The 16,084-nt window shown below is 57.2% G+C and overlaps 1 protein-coding gene across 4 annotated transcripts in view; it reads right to left on the bottom strand.

The window, feature by feature from the left end:
• The window catches only part of NOL4L (nucleolar protein 4 like), a 123,069-nt gene that overhangs the window by 6,234 nt on the left and 100,751 nt on the right, over positions 1-16,084 (bottom strand). For all 4 annotated transcript variants that reach the window (XM_016148812.2, XM_016148816.2, XM_016148817.2 and 1 more), the window contains 5 exons: positions 6,400-6,677; positions 4,031-4,216; positions 3,762-3,953; positions 3,346-3,468; positions 2,702-2,903 (listed from right to left, as the gene is read on the bottom strand). In XM_016148812.2, coding sequence (XP_016004298.1) covers positions 2,702-2,903; positions 3,346-3,468; positions 3,762-3,953; positions 4,031-4,216; positions 6,400-6,677 — 981 coding nt within the window. The remainder of the gene's footprint in view (positions 1-2,701; positions 2,904-3,345; positions 3,469-3,761; positions 3,954-4,030; positions 4,217-6,399; positions 6,678-16,084) is intronic.

Here is a 16,084-nt window from a genome sequence, read left to right as displayed (position 1 = left end):
TCCCCACCACCCTGGAGGTTCTGATAGTGGTTTCACTCATTATTGCATCTACAGTGGCAATTTTTATGCTGCTACAAAGATATGAACAAGCTCTTGTCATTGTAGACATAAGGATGGGAAGTAACAGCTTAAGAGAAATTATGGAAACTCGACTGCTGCTAAAAAGGAAACTGGGGAAGGAAGTTGGAGTATAAGAGGGGACGGTTTGTCACATGGGGCAATTTCCTCTCTAGAGAACATGGACGTCAGTGAGGAGGTCCTAGGAACTGGCTCACTAAGGAACATCCTTGACACTGAGGGTCAAGGGAACACGTAAGTCTGTTACAATGCAACAGGAGGAAGGAGTGGGGCTGTGGTTTGCTGGGAACAGGAGTCAAGCAGGTGACTGACTCCCACACTGGTGGCCAAATGAGACAGGCTGGGAACAGGGGTGCCTCTGCTGGCTCCTGGAGGGGAGGTAGGGTGTTGGTCCCCTCTGGGGTGGCTCCCAGTCCCCACCAGATGATGCTTGGGGATGGCAGACAAAGGCTGGAGCCGCCTGCCACAGGTGGTGATCTGGCCCTGGGCTTCCTCTCTCCCCTCTCTCCATCCGCAAGTTTTGTCCTCTTCACCCCTGTGCTAAGAGCTGTCCTCTCTGGCTACAGCCCAGAAAGGAGGATGGCCCTATTTCCTGCAGCCAATCTGATCTGGAGCCACTCTCCCTCAGGCTCCAGTTACAGAACGCTGCTCAAGTTGCCAGGTGGTTGCTGGAGGGGACAGAGCAGCAGGAGTTGCCCAGCATCCCAGGCAAGACAGGCAGAACCCGATTCAATCTAAGCTGCTTTGCATTTCCAGATGACAACCTAATGAACAAAGTGAGTAACTGAGCCGCTAGTGTGGCTGCCCAAGCCAGGTTCCAAACTGACCGAACGATCGTTCAGAGGGCTGCTGCTGGGGAGGGCAGTGAGAACCCTGCAGCCACACAGCTGTCACTTGCCTCCAACTGCTGGACTCAAGCCCAGTGTCCACAGGACACGCTGCCCAAGGCGAGGAGGTAAATGAGCAGTTCTCTGCCTCAGTGACCTCACCACCCACCTCTAAGGAACCAGGGTGCTCACAGATGGGAGACCGAGGCTCTGGGAGGGGCAGAGCCAGTGGCCTTCCCCGAAGCCTCTCTGGCAGGTGTGACCAGGGTGGGGGATGCAGCAGGCCCAGTGCCCTCGAGAGGCCAGAGCAGCCCCGACAGCCCGCAGCCCTGAGACAGGCCATGCCGCCTGGCGCCAGCCGGAACCTTATCATCATCGTTTGCTGCTGAGGAAGGACTGGGCCCCAGACTCCCCATGTATAATGGGGGGTTCTAACCTCCCTGCCCTGGGACCTGTCTTCAGACACACACTTACAGGGTCCCCACTCAGCAGGGCTGTCAGATGGCTCTTCTTTCTGGGAGGAAAGCAGCCTGCCTGGGACTGCCATTCTATCCCTCGCCGCAGCCAGCCACTCTGGCCTCGGTCTCGGGGATTAGGGCCAGGCAGCCTCTTATTTTAGGTTAAGAGGCATTAGGAAGGGATGAGAAGTTAAGCCTGGGCAGGAATCTTCCAGGGACCTGCACTACTTCCTGGTGGGGGAGGGGAGGTGCATAGAGGGTGCCCGGGCTTTCTGCCCTGGGTAGGGACCAGCCCCCTCCCTCGCTGCTGCTCAGGAATACTGAGGGGGCTCCTGCAGCCAAGGGCTTGAGAGGAATTCTCAGGCATGTTCAGCTAAGACCTAGAACCAAGGTTCCCCGGCCTGCGGGTAGCACCTTCCTCCAACCTACTCTTCAGGCATCAGGTTGGTGTCGCCCTCAGCTCTTCCTCTCTACCTCGCCTTCGATCATCCCAAAGCACACTGCTTCTGCCTCCAGCCCTCTCCATTCAAATCTCATCACAAGGGCCGACAGCACAATCCACAGCCTCCTTTGCTTAAAACCTACCAGTGTGTCCCACTGCACATGGAACAAAATCCAAGTGCCTGGTCCAAGAGGCCCTGAGATCTCTGCCACTTCTCTGAGGCCACTAGGCTGCTCCCCACCAGTGGGAACCACTCCCCGCTTACTGCACCTTCCCCCGCCCTGGCCTCAGTGTGATCGGTCCTGAGGTCCCCGCTCAGAGCAGCACCTAACTCCACAGGGAGGTTTGTATCTCTTCAGGGGTTGTTTCTCCAACACTGGTCTGTGGCCTGTTGGCATCAGAGTCACCTGGGGAGAGTTATAAGGAGCACCAGGTGAAAGAACCTTTATCTCACAAATGAGGTCCTGAGCTGAGGGAGGGAGGTGACCTGCCTGGAGCTGCTCGGCAGCCCAGCCAGGCCTGGGACAAATCTTGGCTCTGTCACCATCTCAGTGAGCCTTGGTCAACGATGGTAAAATGGGGGCGTGGAGGGGATTCAACTCAGGTAAAGAACAGAGCCTTGGCGAGAACTCAGTGCTCACAGTGGCCTTAAAGGGGAGTGGAACCCAAGAGAGGCCCAGCAGTGCAACAAACAAAGTACATCTCCTTGATGAGAGAGCAGGCTGTTTTAATCAGCTCAAGTTTTCCTTGCTTTCCAATCTGACTGCCTAAAGATTATGACATGGGGGAGGGTCCCTGTGCCACAAATGAGTCACTTTGCCCCATTCCTGAGTCTGTAGTGCAGACCAGCTGGGCGCTGGTCAGGGAGCCAGAGAACCTGGGTCTCCCGCACTCACCGTTACTGTGATTTCCTGTTTGCAGGGAGGCAGGGGGCTGCAGGTTGCTGCCCAAGGCCCCGTAACCACGGTAACTGTAGTTGAGGCCGCCATTGACATACACGGGGTCCTGGGAGTAGGAGGAGGCTGGCAGTGAGTAGGTGGAGTGGGTGATGGCTGCGGCGTCCCGAGAGTGTTGCTTGTCCAGGGCTATGGGCTCATCCTACGGAGGGGAGGGAGACGCTGGGGAACCAAAGAGGCAGCAAGCCCCAACCACTGTCCCTGGATCGGGTGGATGAGGGCTGCAGCCCCAGAATTCCTGGGACCCAGTGCTTATGACCTGTAGGACTCTGCTCCCTCTCCCTGGTCACCTCGCCCATGGCCTCCCCTGTCTCTGGGGCAGATTTGATGTGTTCCTGCCCCACCGAAAATGCTCCCAGGGCCCTTGGGCTCAGGCTAGCGTCCATACACCCTTGCTGGGTCTGCAGGGCCTCGGAGACTGGGCTCCTCCCCATCCCGCCCCATCACCGCTGCCTCCTTGGTAGCTCCACCACCCTCGGCAGACTGCTCTCCCTAGTCCCTCTGCACTGGGCTCCAGTGTCTGTGGAATGACTTATGTCCACCTGGAAGCAACCCCGTGACAGCGGCCGGCAGTGAGCAGGTACCTGCGAGGACTGGTAGATCTCCAGGCGCATCCTTTTGGCCGCTTTTCTCGTCTCACTCTCACAGGCAGCTGCCAGGATGTTTTCTGCCATAGCCGAGGTCAGGTGAGGAGGTGTGGGTCTGGTCTGGAGGCACAATGGGGACAGAGCAGTGTTGGGCTTGCACAGAGAGCCCTCCCCTAGAGGCGGGTGGTACACGGCTTGGGCTCAGACCCCGACTCCATTATCTGTGGAGCTGTGCCATCGTTCTGGATCTCAGTTCCCTCCTCTGTGCAGCAGGGACTGTGGTTCCTGCTTCTGGGGCATTGGGAGGGTTATGGGTAAAGTGTCCAGAGGGATGTGCAGTAATCCAGAGTATGGCTGGAGGTCAGTGGCAATGCAGAGGGAAGGGCTGGGCTGGGCTGGGAGGTGGGGCTCACCATCTCCATGCCGTTCTTCTTCATGCGCCGGCAGGATTTGAGGTACGTGCGAATGCGCTTGCGGGCCCGCTCCTGGAACTCGGGGAACTGCCGGCTGCAGGACTCAATGATGGCCTGGATCTTCTCCTTGGGCTGCTTGGAGATGGGCACCATGCGGTCTAGGTTCTCGTCCACAAAGAGACGTACAAACATCTGTGGGAGAGACAGGCTGTGGAAAGGGCTGGTCCTGGCTGCCACACCCACCCCACCCGTCCCTTGCTGGCGCTCACGTTGAAGGCCTTTAGGCGCTCAGGGTCCATGCCCTCAGAATCGTTCATCTTGTCATTGTCCTCGTGGTCATCGTGGTCGTCGTCGTCGTCATCTGCCGTGGGAGCCCGGCCCACAGTCAGGTCTTCAGGGCAGCCGCTGACTTCAGTCTTGATGGAATCGTAGCTCCCCGAGCTGTAAGGCGGGGACTGAGAGAGGGCGAGGCGAGGGGTAGGGATCAGTCCAGGCCCTCTCGTAGTCTCTGACAGGCCACGGTGAGCTTGAGAACTGGGATGGCAAGTATACCCAGCTGCCTCGTGAGCCACAGCTGCGAGGCTCCAAGCAAGTCACCTTCTCTCCCCACTCCCTCGTCTGTGAAATGGGGACAGCAGTGCTGCCGCCCCTTCCCTGGGTGACTGTAGGGAGGACTGCTTACAACAACGCACGCAGGGGCCACAGGCCCCGGTGACACCGAAGGGTGCCAGTGCTTTTGCCCACACCAGGACCTGCCACATCCTGCGACGGAAGGGCAGACGCAGAAAGGGTTCCCCCCAGCAGCCCGGCTGCTTCTGGTTGTGCCAAGATCCGTTCTGGCTTTGGGGTTCTCCCTGATCCCCAAGGGGCTGCAACCCTGAGTTGACAACCAAGCTGTCACAAAAGCAGCCAGCGTGGTGTCTGTTGGGGAAGAGGAACAGATGGGCTGGGAGAGGGAACCAGCCAAGGCGACAAGTCCATTAGGCAAAGTGCATTCCCAAAGCTCCCAAGCTGGGGGTTTTCCTGTCTGCCACCATCCCCAGGAGGACACCGTGAACCCCAATGTGGAGTGTGTGTATAGAAGGTGTAGCCCAACAGGCGTTCACTCCATCTTACAGCAGAGAGGGGACCCAGACCTCTACTACCGCCCCACCCCCTTCGGGGTCCCTGCCCTGAAATGGCTCTGCGAAGGCCAGTGTCATTTGCCTTTTAGAAAGTTTGTGTCTTTGGTGAGTCCTGACTTCATTCATCGCGATCCTGACTAGCAGTGTCCTGGGAACATGGTACCTGCCCTCAAGGAGGTGGGCATCTAGCAGGTAGTTTGAGTCCAGGAAATAAACAGTTGCAGGCCAGACCCTATGACGTGGCCACATGGTGGCCCAGAAGGGGATCGCAGCTCTTGCTGACAAAGGGAAGATGGACGCTGGTGCCCAGGCCCGAAGCAGTTGCCACCACCAGGCCTCCTTGTGACCATGCCCACAGGGGTTGGCCTCCCTAGGGTCCCTGGCCCATCTCTTGATCTATACACAGACTTTAAAAGAGACAGGGACGCCCAGGTCCTCTGGCCTCCAGCTGGGTCATGCCAGGCTTAGAATGGAGAGTCAGAAGGTGTCCTGTGCAAGTCACATTCCCAGGCTGCTTAGCCAGTCCTCTGCCAGGGTCAGAGGAGACAAACCGTAAGATGGCCGCTGTTGGTGGCATTCATGTTCCCATCTTACTGAGACTATGGTGGCAAACTCTCTCCAGCTCTTTGCTTACTGTGGACAGCAACTATGCCTGTCCTCTGGGCCCGGTTGAAGAGAACTATGCTCTGGCCAGTACCTGCTCCACGGCCTAAGCTCAGACACACAGTGACAACTAAAGACTCAGCCAGTTGTACAGAACTTTCTGAGACGTCATCCCGCTGCTGAAGAGAAAACAGGTGAAGGGGGGTGGGGAAGAAACCTGTGCGGGGGCACCTGGCTGGAGCCCAGGTACGTAGGGCTCCAAGAAGGCACCTCTGGCCCCAAGCTCTGGTAGGAGAAAATGCAAGAGAGCTCACTGGCACGGCGCTGCTCTGCACCACCGTAGGAGACTTTAGTGGCCTGGAGGCAGCTTGCGGAAGTGTGAGAGGAGGCTCCAGAAAGCAGGGGGGAATGCCAAACAGTGGGGACAACTGCTCTGCCTACCCTCTCCCCGCTCTCCCTCACCCCCATCAGCCTGTGTTATCGAGTTTCACACATCTGCATCCCTTGGGCCACAAATAAAGGCCTCCCCCGTTTTCTGCATCATCTGTAAAATGGGAGACAGGCCTGCAGAGTAGCCTTGGACCTCTGTGCTGGACGTGGCCACCTGCCGCTGTTGTTCACAACAGACTATCCTGGGTGTGGAGAGGGACAGATCACATATCACTCTCCTCGAAGGCAGGGGCCATCAACCCCACTTTGTAGATGTGGGGACGCAGGCGCAGAGAAGTGAGGGCCTTGGCTGAGGTCACACAGAAAGAATGGTCTTCCGTTCCAGAGCCTCCCCCGGAAAAGGACGGCATAGCAGCCATGGCCACCGCCCTGACTCGGCGTCAACCCTGGGCACACAGTTTCATTTCAGCCTTGTACACCCTCACAGCTCAGGTGGGCCTGAGGCCCGCAGCCCCACACACCTCAGGGGTGCTCTTCACCCCGTACTTGACACGGCTCCGCAGTCCATCCGTGCCGCAGCCGTCGGAAGGGTAGGACGGTGTGCCGAGTGCCGTGCTTGGTGGGAGCTTATCACACAGGTTGATGGGCTGATCCTCAGTGGTGGTGGTGAAGTCCATGGGGGCCACAGCGCCATTGCCATTCATCTCGGGGAAAGCGGGGTCACCCTGCGTGCTGCTTGATGTGGACGGGTTCAGGGTGGAGGAGCCATTGCCGCTGCCACTCTCAGAGGAGGAGTCGTCTGAAACAAGCCAGGGTGTGAGGCCCTGCCCCAGCACCCACTGCCCTCTAAGACCTCCCACCCTGGGGTGTCGTGGCCACGGCAGCCACAGGGAGGACTTGTCCTGTGTTGTCCTCATGAGCATCCCTGGGCAGGAGGTTAGCACTGCTGTCTCCTTTATAGGATCTAAGAGGTTAGCCTTGCCCCAGCCGGAGGCGGGGGCAGGGTCCCTCTGCCACAAACTGGGGCCTTTCGGAGCAGAGCGGCCATGGAGTGTGTGGGTGAGGTGGTCTGCACTGCACACCCACGACCGCCACATCCAGGCTCACTGGAGGCCAAGCTTCAAGGGCCTGAGAGTGGATGCGACCTCAAGTGTGAACGGCCTGATGCGTTCCAGAGGTCCTTGGACACCCCAGAGGCTGCCTGGGGCCTGGCCAGCAGCCCCCTCTTCCTCGGGTTCACCACTACCTTGCCCCTTCACGTGCTCTCTATAGGGCCCCCTTTCCACAGCAGGCCCTCAAATTTCTCCTTCCTTTGCCTGAGGAGGGAGGGATGGCTCCACTGTAACCCCGTCAGCTACCCACTCCCTCCTGTAAGTCGGCCCAGCCCAGACGCAGACACACATTCCCCAGATCTGCTGTCTGCCTGGCCAAGTAACCCTGGATACCCAGAGACAGGGCTGGAGGGTCTGGGGTACGCATCCCCAGCACCTCAATGGGCCATCTTTGTTTTCATAAGGTGACAGCCCAACAAAGATCTGTGGAGGGCGCCCCCTGCTGCAGAGAGCCTAGCATTGCCCAGGGGATCAGGGAGGACAAACTTTTAACTAGTGGGCTAGACATTCTCAGATAAATTCCAGGCCCCTCTCCCCCATCCAGCCTCCAGCTTTATCAGATCAGAAGGCGGAGGCGAAGGCTACAGCAGACTTGAGCTCCTGGGTCACTGTCAGGTGAGTACCATGTGGTTCCCGTGCAGCTCCGCACCTGTACCCTGAGCCAGTAGGGGAGGGGCGGCCACAGCCCTGATGGCATCCTAGGCTGCCCCTTCCCCCAGGCCAGGGTCGCGCAGGACCCCACCCCCACTCTCCTAGCCAGCAGATTATGAAGATTTAGTCCCTGGTGCTGGGCACTGGGCACGCGCACCTCCAGAGCGTCCCCATGGCGACCGAGCGGCTCTAGAGCCCCAACCAATCGCTGGCCTCCCGGCTGCCCGGGGGCGGGACCGGGATGCCCATCAAGCAGCCGGGGCCCTGGGCAGAGGGGGATGGGAAAGGCCTAGGCTCAGTGGCACCCCTCCCCCTCGGCTGCTGCAGGTCTCCTGGGCCAGGCTGCCCACCTCCTCTGGGCAGCCATCGCTCCCTCCATCCTTCTGCAGGGCAAAGCCAGGCTCTGTTTGAGCCGTCCCGCGTGTTCCTCCGTCGCGCAGCTATACTCCAGAGTCCCCAGGCCTGCAGTCCTGCTACCTCTGGGGCCTCACCTTCCACCCCTTCCTCCATCACAGATGGGTCTAGTTTTCTTCTGGCAGTATCTCCAGCACCAATCTAGATGTTTATGTAATGAACAAAATACCCAGTAATGTTTACTGAGCACCTACTATGCGCTGGCCCTGTCCCAGCTGGGAAACAAAGTAATGACGACGGCCAGGTGCCAGCCCCTTGGGGCAGCAGATTCACATCACTGAAACACATGAAAGTAAACAGGCCGCCAGCCACCCTCCAACTTGCAGACCCCACCCATTCCCTCCACCCACCCTGTCCGGCTTCTTCAACGCCCGAGTCTCCTCACGAGTGTCTCTACCCGACCCTTTTCTAGCACCAGCCTAATCATCACTGCCCTGCTCCATAACCTCCCTGTCCCCCACAGCCTGCTGAACAGAGCACTGCCTCGTGCGCGCATTCTTAGTCCCATGACCTCTGCAGCCGCCCCACGGCCCAGGTCCCACTATACCGGCCACTGCTGGGTCTCACATCTCCAGGCCTTTGCTCGGGCTCTGCTGTCTGCCGTGTTGCTTCCATCTCAGTAAATGTCAGCCTTCAAGGCCTGGCTCAAAGCTGCCTCCTTAGAGCAAGACTACTTCCCTCGAAAGGGACTCTGTCCCTTGAAAGAAGGTACAGTGTTGACCCCTCACTGGTGCCCATCTGACCGAGGGATACTTCATACCTCCTTCACCTAATCCAGGGTCAGTCCTGAGAGCTCCGTACCTCCCACCAGGACAGGGCCTAGTACCCAAGAGACCCCTACACCTGAGGTTCAGGATCCTCTGCCAGGCTGGGGAGTCAGAGGATAAAAATGGGGTACCCATACCAGCCAATCATCTGAACGCCTATGAGCTCTGGTAGGTGCCCATTCTTAGCCCATGTTGCAGGTGCGACTTCATACCCTGGCGCCGCCCCCAAGGGCCACTCAGTTGACCCTAGGGGGCCCTGTCTTCCTCCTCTAGAAGGAGGGGTTGCTAGGATGGTCAATGGGCACCATGCCCGGCACACTGTGAGCTGTCTCTGCTCAGCATGGACATGAGGCCCACAGCCATACGGCACCCCAAACAACTGCCTCCCCGACCAGATTTTCTCCCGGGAGTATGGGCCCTATTGTCCTGTGCTTCCCCAGGTGTGAGCACGTAGGAGGCTCGGGTATTATGAGGATGCACGGGCAGGCGCTCTCAACTCAGGAGCCCAGGGCGGCAGCTTAGACTCCTGAGCTGCCAACGCCCTCACCACCCCAAGGCTGTGCACTTGGGTTGCTGAACCGGGGAGCCTCAGGCGCTGGCTCCCCATCCCACTACTCAGATACCGCCCCAGTCTGGGAACGGAAGTGGCTGGGCACATGGAACCTGCGAGGCAACAGGAGCCCAGACTTCACGTGGCCACGCGTTAGAAGAAACTGGAAATCTGAGCATTATGTACATATCCACATGTTTAAACACTGGTGACTGACTTCACTGTTTATATTTTGAAAAGCTTTGTCACATGAATGGATAAATAAAATGTGGTCTTATCCATGCGATGGAATATGATTCAGCCATAAAAAGATAAAATTCTGTCAATATGGGTGAACTTTGAAAAACATTATGCTAAGTGAATTATGCCAGACACAACGGGACAAACAATAAGTCCACTTATATGCAGTATCTAGAATAGGCACATTCATAGAGACAGAAAATATATTGGGGTTACTAGGGCTAGAAGGAGCGGGGATGGGAGTTATTGATAAATGCAGAGTTTCTGTGCAGAGTGATACCCACTCTAAGTCATCTACAGGTTTCTTAGAAACTACTAAAATGAAATAACATAACGAAACCAATTTTGCCACAGACTGATAGAAATAAAAGTTCCTGTGGTATATTTCTGGTCACAAAACCATCACCAAATTTCTAAATAAAGACCCCAAACACTTCCAATATGAAATACTGAAATAAATGTGAGCTCTACATACGTTTAAAAATATTAATAAAAACAAAAGAAATATTTTCCATCTCTCTTATTCCAGTTGGCTGGAGCAAACCCACAGACACGGGGAGAAGGTGCAAAATCCACACGGACAGTGGCCCGGACCGAGAATCAATTTTTTTCTCATCAGCGTTACAGTGAAAATGACATTGAACAAAAAACCACGGACTTTATTCAAAGACCTGCTGTATTTTGGAAATAATGGTGCTGGCTGCACAACGTTGTTAATGTACTTAACGCTGCTGAATTGCATGCTTAAAAATGGTTCAAATGCAAATTTGACGTTTTTCGTATTTTACCACAAAAAAAATCCCCTCGAAACAAATATAAAATGCCTTGAGCGAGTCAGTGGGCTCCAGTTCACAAGCTCCGTTTCCTTCCACCCCATTTACCGATGGGCCAAGCCTCTCCCACCTCGATGCCGCGCATAGCAGCAGGGAGACCCAGTCACGCAAGGCACACACGTCAGAGGGACAAGAGTCACCAGAGCCTGTGCACCCCAATCGTGCTACGCGGGCCCCCTCAACCCGGCATGCTAACCACCTGACCGCACGGCCTGCCTGCCTAGTGCCACCACGCATGTCCGCCCATAGCTCGGGTCCTCTTTTTGCCAACTGGGTTTTAGGCGGAATGCAGAGGGGCTGTGGGGTAGGGTGGACACGGGCTCTGTCTCCTTGAAGACACCACTTCGCCTCCTTGAGCCTCGATTCCTTTCAAAATGGGTGTCATGTCAGTAAAATAGGCTTTTAAGGTATAGACAATACCCACTATAGACAGAGGGCACTAAAAAAAAAAAAAAAAAGCTGCTGCTTTTCCACACCCCACACTTTCTCACTTTGTAACGCACCTACTTCCTACACACACGTCTTTCCCAGTCTGAAATGAGGGCTTCTGGGGCCCCTCAGAGCTGGCGCCAAATCTCACGTGGGTGCAGTGAGAGGAGGAGGGTGAGGACAGTGCCTGGAAGATGGCGTTTCCACCCTTGTCCCTTCCTTTCCTGAACACCAACTAGGTGCCAGGCCCATGTAGGACACTGGGGGCAGAGTGGTGAAAAGACGGGGGTGTCCATTGTTGTGGGGGCTCATGTTCCAGCAAGCAAAAAACCACACGTAAGGGTTGGAGAGGAGCCTGGGCTCTGAATAGAGTGGCGCGAGCTCTGATGTCTCCCTCCATCCCCAAGTCCGGCCGTGCTCGAGGCCTTTGCACTCGCTGTTCCCTCTTCTGCTGAGGCTCTGTCCCCAGCTCTCTTTCTCTGGTGCATTCCCTCCTCTCCAGGGCTTTGCTTAAAGGTCGCTTTCTTAATAAGACCTCCCCTGCGCCAGTCCCCTGCCCCCACTCCGACATGCTGACCCCTTTACCTATTTCTTCCAGAGCATTTATCGCCTTCTCACATATTACGTCTATGCTCAGGCCCAAGGTTGGCGGGGCTGTATCGGGTGAGCCCAGGTTAGTCCTGCCTTTTCAGAAACCACATCCCTCCCTCTGGTTAGGAATCCCTCATCGTCCAGGGTAAGCACATGGCCCAGGCCTGGCCACTCAGCACAGCCCATCACAGTGACTAGTGACAGGCCAATCTGGAACCAGGAGTGTCAGTCCTGGGGCTTCTGCAGAAATGACTAGGAAGAAGTGCTGTCCCCCGTGAGGCTGAGGCCACTTGGCAGAAAGGCCTACACCTGGAAGGCAGGGCTCGCAGGCCAGCGTGGACAGATCCCCCAAATCTATCTGTGCCCAAAGCCAAAGAAGGCCCCAGACTTTTCGGCTGTGGGAGCCAAAAATTCCCTTACTGCTGAGGCCAGTCAAAGGCAGGTTGGTGTCACTTGTGTCCAGTTTGGTCTCTGAGTAATTCATGGTCCTCTGTCCAACGTCCCAGGGGCCAAGGGAGCCCTCTCCTTACGTCGGCCCACCACAACCCCAAGCTCAGTCCTGAGGCAGCTGGTAGCTCCAGGAGGGGTGGGCTGCAGGACCCCTCCCCCCAACACCTAGTATAGCACCCAGCCACTGTTTGGGGACAGAAGAAACAGAGAAATGTCAGCATTCCTGGCTGGGTAAGCTGGATTCCAATCCATTCCTAATTCTTTCTTTCTCTTGGCCCTCTCCAAAAAAAAAAAAAAAAAAAAAAGGGGCAATTTAAAGGAGACACAGACACGTACTCAAACCTGTGCCCCAACGAGACACGGCAGCCTGGGCAGGGGGGGCAGGTGCAGGGCCTCGCAGTCTGCCGACCTTGGGCACAGCCCACTTCCTTGGCAACTCTTATCTGCAGTCCAGGGAGTTGCCGCTGACGCCCTGTTGGGCTGACACTTTATGACCCTGTGAAAGAACCCAGCTGGTCTCATGGGCGCCGAGGGCCCAGAACACAGGGTGTAGGAGTTGGGCCTTCCAGGGGTGCGGGCCTCCAGTCTCCGGGCAGGCATGTGTTCTAGTCCAACTTCCCCCAGTCCTGGAGCTGGAGGTGACCGTCTTGTCCCCACCTGTGCTTCTGTGCCGGGAGGCCCCTCCAGGGCAGGCACTGCACCGAAGGCCAGCCTGCTGGAGCCCAGAACTATGCCGGCAGGACAAGACTGCCCCTAACCTGTGACTGTGAGCCAGAGAGAGAAGGGCGCACCGAGGGGCCGCGGGGAGTAGCTGGGGGATGTACCCCTTCTGAACATTTCCACAAAACCAGGCCTCCCCAGCTATGATCTGGGCAGGACATAGAGCCCACCACCTGTGCCCAGAATGCCTACGGGCAGGGAAGAACTGCCGTGCCCATCTATTTAACGTGGGGCGATGTGCTGCTATTCAAATGGGGGAATCAGTGATGAATGGGGGAAATTGTTCCTCCCTCTGTCCCGTCTCCAGAAGGAGACAAAAACCCCTTTTACCTCGGCAAACAATGCCCTTATGTGGGCGCCAGCGCACCGCGGCCCGCACAAGCTCAGCTCTGTGCAACCACCAATCGACACACCAGGCTCTGGGGCCACCGCCAGTGGCACCCTCTCCCAGTGGGCGACCCACACTGGCTCCCAAGGCAGGCTAGGGAAAGGCAGGACGGTCCGCCAGCCCTGAGACCAAGGGCCAGGCATATGGCTGCACCAGCCCAGCAAGCCCAGCACAGGCTGCCTTCTGTGGGCAGAGGTTCGGCTGCTGGAGGCAGTACTTCCCTCCATGGGCTGTCACAGCAGTGGCCGGGCAGGGGAGAGGAGGGGACATCAATAATTCAGACACAAAAGAGAAGGGTGGGTGGAAAGTAGAGTGCTGGAGCCCGCAGCCCCACCATGGGCCAGGGAGGTGTGGATACAGGGGTGGCCCAGCTGGATGTCTAAAGAGCCAACCCCTTCCTCCTCCCTCAGACACTGTGGCTCTGTGCTACAGTCTGGGGCACTGACTCCACTATAAACTTGGGGTGTGTACCTCACTAGGGCTGGTCCCCGCCTGCTTTGACAAAGGCCAGCGGCCTGGGCTGCGTTTACATGATGCATAGTTGCTGGGAGCACTAGGTTCCTGGCTGGCCACCCTGCTCTTCCTCCAGGAAGGAAAGGGGAGGGTCCTGGGGTCAGACGGGGCGCACTGAGGAGCTGGGTGAGGCAGTGTCACTGGGATCTCCCTATCCTGGGTGGGAGATCACAATGGACGCCTGCAGGTCCAGGCTGCCTGCCTGGCCACCCCCCTCCTGGGCGCCCCGCTGCACCCCTGCGGTTCCAATGGCTCCACTCTCGCTTCCTAATGCCACAAGCCCAGGGGCACCGGCAGCTCTCCTCCACAGCACCCACCTTCCTGCCCGACCTTTTGTGACTCATGCCTTAAACAGGGTCAGCACCTGGGGCTTTCAGAGTCTACAGTAGCGTCACCCAATAGAAACGGAATGAGAGCCGCCTCGGGAATTTTCAATATTCTAGTAGCCATATTAGAAAAAGTGAAAAACATGTAGAATCTATTTTAATAACCTTGTTTGACCCAACATATCCAAAATATTATCATTTTAACAAGTAAGCAACACTGTGTCAGAACAGGTATTTTATATTATTTTTTCATATTGTCTGAAACACTGTGTGTATTTTACGCATACTATAAAGCACACTTTCAATGGCCGTCTGTGGCTACCATATGAGCCCAGACCTAGATTTTTGTGACTTTTCCCTAAAACGGAAATCAGTTTTCTTGGTGTAGGGACCCTGGAGTCCTGGCCCCTAGAGCAGCGTCTGAGCTGAAGAGGAGAGTTCGGGTCTTGGGGCAGGGCCGGTGGCCTGAGCAGGGCCGGTGGCGGGGCTCTGGAAATAGGCGCCAAACTCGGTGGGGTGAACACCAAATCCGTGTAGAAGCCCAGCATGCTCGTCTCACCCGATGTGCACGACTGCCCCCCGCAGCAGGCATCGGGGAGGAACCGGAAGCTCCCAAAAGAAAATCATCAGCCATCAAGTGGAGTGAGCAGCTGAGCCTCGGCGGGCCGCAGCGCTGCCTGACTCACCCCTGGTGCTCCTTCTCTAGGCCTTAGTTTGCCCATCCGTACTAGGGGGCAGTGCCCACCTCTGCCACCGCCCCACTCCCTGCAGCTCCTCCCCCGACATGCACTGGGCCAAATGCCCAGGTGGACAAACTCCCAGTACCACTTCCTGGGTCTGTGTCTTCCCAGGTCCAACATTTTGCCTGGCCCCACCCTCTAGGCCAAGCATAGGCAGTGAGAAATCAATGGTAATTCAATGTACAAAGCTCTGGCTGAGATGCCTACTGCACCCTCCCGCCCCAAAACAAATCATGTGCTCTAAGAGCAAACAAAGCCACTTCGGACAGCCATGTGTGAATGATTCATGGGGCATGGCCCTACCCCAGAGCCTGTGTGTGTGCGTGTGGTGTCTGAAGGCCCCTGCCAGGCCCTCCGCCAGCCCTCCCGGAAGCCAGTCTGGGTTCGGTGCATCGCACTCTTTAGGTCAGAGTAATGACGCCAACGTGGCCCCGGTCACTTCCTGGTTCCTGGGAAAGTTGCCCTTGGACAGGCTCAGGGTGGTGATGCCTCTGCCGCACACCCCACCCTGAGCCTCCTCGCCAGCATGGCAGAACCTCCTCCATAGACGGTCAAAAGGCAGTTGGGGTCTACCATGCATCCTGGGCTGAGGGGTGCAGGAAGGCACAGGGCTCTGATGTCCCTGGTGGCACAGGAGAATCTTCCAGGTGTGTCTGGGGAATCTTCCTCTCCCTTACCTCTCAGGCCCTGAAGCTTCTTGTCCTGCACTAATGTCCTGAGCAGGTGTTTGGGGACTTAAGGGGGCCTAAGAGTCTGGCAGCCTGCACAAGGCGAGCGCTGTGCAGGCCCCGCCTGCTCCTGGGATAAAGGGATCTCTCGGTGCTGTCTCCCAGCCTCTCTCACTCTTCAGCGGCAGGACGCCAGGACAGCCCAGCATTGTCTGTGCCGCCTGCAGCCCAGCTGATGATGGACACTTTCCTGTGACCCAAGACTGCTAGGGTGGCCCACGGCCAATCCCCGGAAGGGCTTGGGCCTCAGTTCTCTGCTCCTGGTGGGGGTGGGGTGGAGGAGGGAAGGGCAGGAGGCCACTGCCTCTCCATCCGGTGTGGACCTCTGGAGCCTTGAACAGGAGCAACAACAAAAGGAGGGTGTGTGTGACCCGTAGCCAGAGCAGGCCTACATCTGCAGGTATGTGGGCGAGAAACTCGGATTAAACGCCCACTGCAGGAAAAGTCCCTCAGAAGCCATGCCAGGGAGGCCGTGAAGGGGCCACGATCTTCCCCCCCATGTGACGGTGACCAGCGCAGATGCCCGACCACAAGCGCTGGGTCTGAAGGGAGTCGGCTACAGATGCCACGAAACCCTATGGCCCCTGAAAGGGGAGAGCTGCTCTAACCCCACGAGTGAGCCCTGGAAGGGCGGGCGCCATCGCGGAGAACACTAGAAGTGGCCCGGGCTCTGAGCCCGAGTGGCCTGGACCCAGCTCCCACTCACCTCCTCCCCACTCCCAGTATGGCGCCCTGACGGTCCCCTTGCCTGAGC

Source organism: Rousettus aegyptiacus, unplaced genomic scaffold (genome assembly GCF_014176215.1).
Source record: "Rousettus aegyptiacus isolate mRouAeg1 unplaced genomic scaffold, mRouAeg1.p scaffold_m13_p_12, whole genome shotgun sequence".
In the NCBI taxonomy this organism is placed as follows: domain Eukaryota; kingdom Metazoa; phylum Chordata; class Mammalia; order Chiroptera; family Pteropodidae; genus Rousettus; species Rousettus aegyptiacus.
The sequence above is the reverse complement of the archived record's forward strand: the minus strand, read 5'-3'. Positions and strand labels throughout refer to the sequence as shown.